Here is a 9,525-nt window from a genome sequence, read left to right as displayed (position 1 = left end):
GTGACCTCTGGTGACAGTTATAAGGGGTTCAGATCACACAGAGATGAGAGGTGACGCTGAGTCAACTCTTATAGGGGATAACATACCACTGCTTGCTGACAAACCATTCAGGAGAGATGCCAATCCAGATCCACAACCGATTCAGATTTGCAGATACCAGCTTAGGCGGGGATGGAAGATGATCCCACCTCCCTGGAACAGGTAGAGCAGGACACTGACAAAACTCTAAAAATAACTTTCCTTTTTGGTAAATGTCCAAAAATTTTGCAGATTTGCTTCTGGCACAACCTGTGACATGCCGTATTACAATGCATTTCTCTTTCTCAAGGAAAAAAATCCTCACTAATGGTTTCAGCTGTAATAAATGAAGGACCTCAGCATTCCTCAAGCTCTCAGGACAATCTCATTGCAGGAGTTCAGCTCTCAAATAGATTAAAATAAAAGAACTAGTCTGCAGGCACACAGCCAGCAAACCAATGTGGAACAGGACTGACGGATACTGACTCCAGTGCAGATAGCAGAGAAGCTGCAGAGTGAAAATCAGAAACCAGCTTGGTCTGGAAGTATATGTACACTGTAGGTGGTGAACTCTAGCCAAGATAGGGAAAGGTTATGTAGTTCACAAGTTGTTGCAGGTGAGGACAAGGGTTACGCAGTTCACACGTTCTTTCAGGTGATCACAAGGGTTACGCAGTTCACAAGTCCTATCAGGTGAGGGCAGGAGCCTTGTCTGGCAATATCAGGACAAACATGTAGAAGAGATAACATTCACAACTGTAATGTATTTGTAATAAGAAGAAAATTGTATGACTAACACAAAATACCCTCATCCCACAACAGGGATTTTTACAATACAAGTTATGGGCAATATTATGTAAATAATGGAAATAAAAATTCTTACCACAGATTTCTGTAATTACTTGTTTTGCTTTATCTGGTATGATTTAAAGCCAATGATAATACTCAATAAACTCTAATATCTACTCCCATAAGAACCCTTAAGCTGTCGGTTTCATCTCATGATGTTTTTCTTTCCTGGTAGAAGCAAAGTCTAGCCAGAGGACAGATCCCTAATGAAAAAGCCAGGCATACTCTGCACTTTAAAGAGAATGGTAATTATGGTGACCACTTTCCATAGGATGACCCTCACACTATTTCGTTCTTTTCAAGACGGATTCTGGGAGCAAGTCGAATACTCTTTACCATCATCACAACGGGGGACAGAGGATGATCGTTGAAAATCATCATCATTTTCATGACAAGCAAAAATCATTGCCTGTAGGAGAAAAAAAGAGAAACTTCATCCATGCCCGACAAAAAAACATCATAATCACAATGTAACAGAGTAATTTTCACCAAAAGAAGTTTCAGTGTCAGTGCATTCAAATTCATTTTACCTCACCTCACCTACGTATTAAAACCTGTTTTACAAGAGACACCTGCCCAGGCAGCAGCATAAAGAACAAAAGACAAAGAAAAAAAAGCACTTTCATATTACAAATGAAACACATAAAGCCCCGACAAAAGCAATAATGCATGAAAATTCAGTCATTAGGTTAATTCATTATTTTTGGAAGAGGCCTGTTTTCTGTCAATTGAGGACAGTAGCAATGAACAATAGAAAAATCAAGAATCTGAACTTCTGAATGAAGTTATTCAAACAAAGTTCTGATGGGTCCATTAACACGTTGGACTTGTAGAAAACAAGCATGTCCCTCTGCAGCATGTATCATCTGTTGAATGAATGGAGGCTGTTGTCACACGTCAATGAAACACCAATGAGGCTCTTGAATTGCAAAGCAGCACTGATCGCCTCACGACTGCTAAAAATAATGTGATTAAAGCATACTGTATGTCTGTCTTGTGGTGGAAATAGTGCCACTATCGGGGGGGGGGGGGGGGGCTTATTTGAAGATTAAGAAGACATTTATCTTCAAGACTTTCATGGTTTTCGGTTTTCTGAATGAACATGTTGCTAAGACAAAGCTGTTTCATTTATGGGGTGAAATAGATGGCAGAAATCATAGGTTAAAACACTGTTGAGTAAGTTCAAGTTTATTGATGAAAACCTGAGCTATAAGTGTTTTTTTACTTTTTAGGGGGTGGGGGGTGGGGGTCACTAATAATATATTTCATGTTCACAAAGTCACTGTAGTCTCTCAGAGCAGACAAGTAATATTTTTAGGTTTTCAAATTCCTAAGATATTTCGCAACAAAGAGGAAAAGAAGATTTACGTGACAGGTCATATATTTGTCTTTTCAATGCTCAATCAGTTCAGAGGTTGAGCTTTGCTTTATATTGGCTTACTAAAAGTCCATTTAGGTTGTATCCAATAAGCTAATTGTTCCACTGAAGTAATGACCATGCTAGATGCTCTTTAGGAAAACACGACACACTGGAGATTGAACAATGCAGGGCAACCAGAGGGCAACCAAACCAAGGGCGTAGCTAAAGCCAGCCAGGTTGGCACAGCTACCCTTGAGTTTTATTTGGCCAATGCTAGTGCCACCTCATATTCTCTGGCTCACGGCTGGCTGTTTAATTCTGCCTGACACAATGAAAATGGCTGGAAATACAAGTCTAGTGACAGATGTGACATGACTTGTATTTCAAGTGTGTGACAGATCATCTTACTGGAGGTTTCAGTTATTAACCCAGATATGTCAGACTGTAATTCACAAGCTTTTTCACCTCGAATCAGTGGACCAGACAGGTCTAATGAGTCCTGTGTGTGTAATAACAGGTTCCCAACATAATATTTAAACTAATTTTATACCAAGCTACTGATTACAACATACTGGACAACCCACTGCCACTGTTAAGAGTCGGTTGGGTTGCAGGCTCGGTCAAGTCTGCAGTAGAAGAGATGACAGCCAACACATTGAAAGATAGCTACATCTAAAATTACCAGTGTGTAAGAATACTATGATAATTTAACATGGTAGGTTTCTGTGGCTTGTTGTCAAGGACTTCCATATTTGTTTAGCTGCTGCTTCAAAGTCAACACTGCCACCTGCTGTTATGGCACTTTTCAAAAACAAGTTACAAAGTGCTTTACAAAGACATAAAAACAAGAGAAATTAACAGATAAATAATAAATAAAAGTAGAATTGATACAGTAATAATAACAAGTCAGGTATGAATTATTAAAACAGAGTAAAAAGAAAAGAATAACCGATTCAATTAACCGATTTTATAAAAGACTTGTGTATTACAAGGTGATACAGATGAAAAATTAAGAAATAAATAGCATAAACATAATTCAAACAAACAAAATAAGTAAAAAATGTTAGGTTTCCTCTCCCAAGAGCGACAACAAACTGACAAAAAAAGATGGTCGGGGATTGATTAGTTGAGACTGGCGATTGAAGGATTCAACTGCCAGACCAGTGCAGTCGATCCAGAGCAGAGGACTTGACGGGATTGACAGCCTGCAGGGCGGCGGAAGTTGCCCGCATCCTCATCAGTAAACTTATGGGTAAGTAGCGGTAAAGAACACACAGAAATGTGGCTTTTTAAAAAAAACATACATGTCTGTAATTCTCAGTGAGCAGAGTCTGGTGGAGCGGTAAAATTGTCAGAGCTCTGTTGACCATTTTTATTGTTGAGACCCTGGCGAGCTGTTGGTTAGCATGCCTGGCTAACGGCGGCGGCAGGTGTGTTTTCATGGCCAATATAGCGACAGTGAGATGGACAGTGATCACCTATGAATGCTCTAGTGTGCTTAACCATGTGACATCCAAGAAAATCGGTTTTTATACGCTTATTTATTATTACACTGTTTATAAAGTCACATTTTTCTGTTGTTACACAACAGTCGAGTGTGTCTCTGTGTGTTCTGGTGGTTATGTGGTCTCCTCATGTGTCTTTCAGGTCTGTTTTGTGCTCTGTAGAGAGGAGGGTTTGGGGTCCATGTCCTCCACCTCTGTGTCAACATCTGCTGGTTGTTGTGGTGGTGCTGATGCAGCAGCTGCCATGGCAACGCAGGCGTCTGAGCAGGCTCTGTTGGCCTCAGACCGCTACGCTAGACTCATCCTGGCCCAGATGAACAAGATGCGGCTCCGCAAAGACTTCTGTGATGTGGGACTGAGGGTGGGCAGCCGTGTCTTCAGGGTCCACCGTCTGGTGCTCGCTGCCAGCAGCCCCTACTTCTCTGCTCTGTTCTCCGGGGGGATGAGGGAGGCAGATAAAGAGGAGGTGCAGATCCTTGGAGTGGAGACTGAAGTGTTTGAGGTTCTGCTGGATTTCATATACACAGGTTGCCTTTGATCCTGATATCATCATCATCATCATCATCATCATCATCATGGCATTCTGTAAAATCTGCATAATTGTGCACTGTTTTCTGAATGGAAATATGTTCCCTTCCCTATCAGGTGTCATCAGTGTGACCGTGGAGAACGTTCAGGAGCTGATGGTGGCAGCAGACATGCTGCAGCTGAATGAGGTGGTGTCTATCTGCGGAGAATTTCTCAAGGGCCACATGGACCCATCCAACTGTGTGGGCATCTTTCAATTCCTGGAGCAGATCGCCTGCATGGACATGTTGGAGTTCACTGAGAACTACATCCATGTTCATTTCCTGGAGGTATGAAATAATAAAAGTCAATTGCATTGCATCTCTCTGCCAAGACTTTAGGTCAGTCCTCTGTTTCCCTCTTTAACTGAAGCCAGATGTACAGTACCAGTCAAAAGTTTGAATGGGAAGGTGTCTATTAACTGTCTCCCTTTTAGGTGTGCGTTACCGATGAATTCAGGGGCTTGTCGAAGGATCAGCTGGTGAGGCTTCTAAGAAGCGAAGAGCTGAGAATTGAGGATGAATACCAGGTATTCACCGCAGCCATGGACTGGGTTCTCCAAGATGTGGCAAAGCGGAAAAAACACATTGTCGAGGTGTTGGAACCGGTCCGCTTCCCTCTACTTTCCCCACAGAGACTGTTCAAGTACATAGAAGGTGAGCTGAGAATGAAAATTTGCATTTTCATTTGATATTCCACGCACTTTGTGGTGCATATTCAAAATATTGTTTTCTGACACTCTGACATTTTTGACATTTTGTCTCTCAACAAAGGTATTACTGACTTCAGCCTGCGGGTGGCACTGCAGACTCTGCTGAGGGAATACACTGAAGTCACGAAGTCCCCCAAAGAAAATAAGATGTACAGTCAGCTACAACCAGCCAAGATGAGACCTAGAAGAAAAGCCAGGAAATACCTCTATGCCATAGGTTCAGTTTCACATCTCTTGATTTAGCATATAAGAGTGAACTGTGATGACCTTTGATAACACTTAAATGAAGGTATCAGCAGAATTAAAATTTGTGTGGGAAATGCAAAATAAATGAATTCTTGCTAAAGCCAGGAAATGAAAAACAGTATGTAACATCAAAATACGTGTGTGTGTTTTATACCTTCCATTCAGCTACATTAGACACTCCAATAATTGTGGGACTTTTGCTTGTTTTCTAATGGCAGGAGGCTACACTCGGCTGCAGGGCGGCCGCTGGAGCGACAGCCGGGCGTTGAGCTGTGTGGAGCGCTTTGACACCTTCAACCAGTACTGGACCACCGTGTCCTCCCTGCACCAGGCCCGCAGTGGGTTGGGGGTCGCGGTACTGGAGGGCATGATCTACGTGGTGGGGGGTAAGTTAGTAGAGATGGTGCTCTGTTTGAAGCCAGTGAAATTTAAAAAATGGAATAAGCTGCATGGTTATCAGTCTGACACCGATTTTCTTTTCTCAGGGGAGAAAGACTCAATGATTTTTGACTGCACAGAGAGATATGACCCAGTGACCAAGCAGTGGGCTGCTGTGGCGTCTCTGAATTTTCCTCGCTGTGGAGTTGGCGTCTGCCCCTGCCATGGAGCTCTGTATGCACTTGGTAAATGCCACAGTACTATTGCTGTGTTTTGCCAAAATACATACAGTACAAGCTTGTGGTTTAGTTTTAAGCACAGTAACAGAACATAGAAGTAATGTTACTCATGATATAATCAAATATGACAATAGCAAATGGTAAAAGATTCAAAGTACTATGCAGGACAGTGTTATCATTGCAATAAGATTCTTAAAATATTTTTCAATTTGAAAATGTTTAAAACTACACCTAGAAATTGAACTGTAAGTGAACTGAAACTATATTGTCCAGGTGTAAAAATAATCCAAACATCTAAAAAAAAAATGTAGGAAAAATGTAAAATGTTTTTACATTTTAGAAGACAGATCAACAAAAAGCAACAAACTACATCAGGATTACAGGAAATGACACATAATCTAACTGAAAGAACAACAGAAGAATAAAATAATAAAGAAAGTCAAGGATTGTGTAACTCAAGCAGTACAATTAAATTAATAATTCCTTGTAGTACATTAAAAAATTAGACAAAAGATGATGGTTACGCTGTGCTCATTTAGGTGGTTGGATTGGCTCTGAGATTGGGAAGACCATGGAACGCTACGACCCAGAGGAGAACAAGTGGGAGGTCATCGGCAGCATGGCGGTGCCCCGCTATTACTTTGGCTGCTGTGAGCTACAAGGTGTGTTCCTTTTTTTTTTAAATGAATACTCTCAGGTGCAACTTGTAAGTACTTTCATCATCTTTTCCATGAAGCAGAGACGTTTACAGCAGAGTGAATATACCAAACAAATACTATTCTAAATATAACTGTAAATGCATTTGAATCCCCCTTCTTGCTCGTGTTCACTACAGTTTATCTCTGTGAAATTGCTCTGAACTAAACGCCGCTGTCTCTTTGCAGGGTTCATTTATGTAATCGGAGGAATCAGTGACGAAGGAATGGAGCTGCGTTCAGCCGAGGTGTACGACCCCATCTCTCGCCGCTGGAGCGCCCTCCCCGTCATGGTTACACGTCGAGCCTATGTGGGCGTCGCCTGCCTCAATAACTGTATTTATGCCGTGGGCGGCTGGAATGAGGCACTGGGTGCACTGGAGACAGTGGAGAAGTACTGTCCAGAAGAGGTAAAGTGGAGGAGAAGGAGAGGAGAGGTTTATGTTTGAGTAAACATTGTTCAGTTGTTGTTTATATCTGGGTCTTCACATTCCCCTCATCGCTCTGCTTGTCTTTATATAGGAGAAATGGTTGGAGGTGGCCCCAATGTCGACTGCCCGCGCCGGGGTGTCTGTGTCAGCAGTTAACGGGCTGCTGTATGCTGTTGGAGGAAGGGCTGCCAGCAGAGACTTTTCCGCCCCAGTGACGGTGGACTCTGTGGAGATCTACGACCCTCACCTGGATACCTGGACTGAAATTGGCAATATGATAACAAGCCGCTGTGACGGCGGGCTGGCCGTGCTCTGATTGCCAGGAATAATCAAAACTGTGAACGTGTGAATCATCCCAAAACGGCATGAACTGATGAAAAGCTGCACCTTAAGAAACACAAGAGCGTGTCTGTGTCACAAGCAGGCGTTCACATTATCATATATGTTATTTATACATGGATTAGACATGTTTTTTTTTTTTTTTCTTTATTTGTCCATCACATTTGACATCCGTTATTTAAGTTGAGCACAACTGGAAAACTGCCAAAACTGCTTCCGCTTACACTGTTTGATGACTCGTCTGTTTCTCGATTTTCAATTCACTAAATGATTTTACAAGAATGTCATGAATGAGGGGCGACACTTATGTTCCTCTCTTTTGTATTTGAAGACAAAGTGATCCTTGTAATGAGGATGATTTTTCACAACAGAGGAACTCTGATTTCGATGGACTAGAGAGATGTCAGAGTCCTGTTGGGACTGTTGACGTTATTCTCAGATATGATGTGAAAGCAGTTTTTTGGTTTTTTTTTAGTGTATTTAAAGAAAGGTTTGAGGTGTGTGCATTGCTACTTTGAAGATTTATCAAACCACTTGAGCCTATTTAACGATGGAACCAAATGACACTCGTTGGTGTCTCAAGTTTCATGGTAAGTGATTTCTGTAAATAATTATGAACTCAAACAGCACACCACTGTTATCACACCAGCGCTGTGATCACTGGATTATTTTTGTATCTATGAACACAATAGAGTCTTCATTTCATTTACATTTCAGCTTCCTAATGTCGAGACACACGAGACAATTATTGAAGGACAATGCACGTTTACCTTGTTTACATTAGGTACCGGTAACGTTGTAATGTTTCGTCTTTGTATCATGTGGCACATCAGGTTAACAAGCTGAGTGGAGCTGCTGCACAGTAACAGTATTGCCTATCATGTACTGTTGTCCCTTTACAAACAACACAATATTAACATCACACAACAGTAATAACATCTTTTATCTGTTGCTTTTCAAATCTAATAAACTTCACATAATAAGAGTTTTGTGTGTGTTGGGTTTGAAATAAACCTTTATGACTTCTTCATTTGAAAAATGTTATAACTTAAAGAGTTCATTTACAATAGAGATGACACTACTCCTCTCAAAACTATAATTCCTCTCTCATGTACCAAGTGACAGTATGGAGATGTTTTAGGTCTATTGTAGCAAATTAGACCTTTATAATTGCAGTCTGTGCCAAAAACTGTGGCTGTAAAGTTGTGTTTCTGTGTGCGCTGTTCAGGGAATTATAAAAGACTCTCTGCTGTAAAGAACATGACAAACAGTCTGAGTTGACTGTGCAAGTTTACTGGAGAGAACATTTTCTGCACTGTGCAAACAAGCAAACTACAGTGGCAACGCTTGTTCAGTAATATTACATTTCACTCACTGGATTTGTGACTCCTCATTAAATATAAAAGTGTAGTCTGCTGTCACCCACTAACCGCTACTGTCACTCTCCAGTAACGTTCATAATTAGATTTAGACGATGTGTCTTGCAGGTTCGTTCAATAGAATTCTGCCATTCTCTCACATTTTGACTTGACAGGTTGTGATGTGGGAAGATGTAACATCTTTACATGACTGATACAACATTTGTTCAGGTCTCTGTATCTTATAGCTCCTCACTATTGCAATGTCAGACTGGAGTCTATAAAAGGACAGATTTGTAGGGTCATATGGGAACAGTTAAGATGCTTAACGTAGAGCTATATAATTCATCTTTAACAAACTAAGACAGCAGTTTACAAACTCCTACTGTATAAACCAATGCCTGAGCTGTGGTTTTGACTTGTGTCAGTCTGGAGTTGGACAACTCTGGAAAGGAAAAGTATGCAAATAGTCCCAATGTGTATCCACAGTCTCACATTTGCACATGTAAAATTGTAACATTTGAATGATCTATTCAAACACATCAAGAAAGGTACTTTTTGTCAGTACTTTTTTCAGCAAAGAATGATACACCTCTGATAAATGTTTCCTTCATTTCAAAGGCTGCCTTTTGCCACATTTTGATATTTTAATCTACATCCTTTGAAGTTAGACATTTTGCAACTTAGGAAACTTTTCTTATTAACTTTCTAGCTGATATGAAATGTTTAGACATGTAACATTTGTCGTTAGAGATATCAATACTCCTTTTATAAGTAACAAATTAACTGCTGCTGAGTTTATCTACAGTAAGAACAAACCAGACTAAA

The 9,525-nt window shown here is 40.8% G+C and overlaps 1 protein-coding gene across 1 annotated transcript; it reads left to right on the top strand.

The window, feature by feature from the left end:
• The first annotated feature begins 3,376 nt into the window (after nt 1-3,376).
• On the top strand, nt 3,377-8,324 carry ipp (intracisternal A particle-promoted polypeptide). Its single transcript, XM_067605259.1, has 10 exons — nt 3,377-3,479; nt 3,875-4,259; nt 4,378-4,589; nt 4,736-4,955; nt 5,073-5,228; nt 5,476-5,643; nt 5,743-5,880; nt 6,414-6,536; nt 6,759-6,979; nt 7,092-8,324. Exons 2-10 carry the CDS (start codon nt 3,914-3,916, stop codon nt 7,314-7,316), a joined length of 1,809 nt encoding a protein of 602 aa, XP_067461360.1. The 5' UTR covers nt 3,377-3,479; nt 3,875-3,913; the 3' UTR covers nt 7,317-8,324.
• The last annotated feature ends 1,201 nt before the right edge of the window (nt 8,325-9,525 follow it).

Source organism: Thunnus thynnus, chromosome 12 (genome assembly GCF_963924715.1).
Source record: "Thunnus thynnus chromosome 12, fThuThy2.1, whole genome shotgun sequence".
NCBI lineage: Eukaryota > Metazoa > Chordata > Actinopteri > Scombriformes > Scombridae > Thunnus > Thunnus thynnus.
The sequence above is the reverse complement of the archived record's forward strand: the minus strand, read 5'-3'. Positions and strand labels throughout refer to the sequence as shown.

Bases quoted from the DNA above. Each gene is read 5' to 3' on its own strand.
- ipp (XM_067605259.1), top strand. From the start codon at position 3,914: ATGTCCTCCACCTCTGTGTCAACATCTGCTGGTTGTTGTGGTGGTGCT. The intron at 4,260-4,377 runs GTTGCCTTTGAT...CTTCCCTATCAG, and splicing joins GCTGGATTTCATATACACAG to GTGTCATCAGTGTGACCGTG. The intron at 4,590-4,735 runs GTATGAAATAAT...TCTCCCTTTTAG, and splicing joins TCCATGTTCATTTCCTGGAG to GTGTGCGTTACCGATGAATT.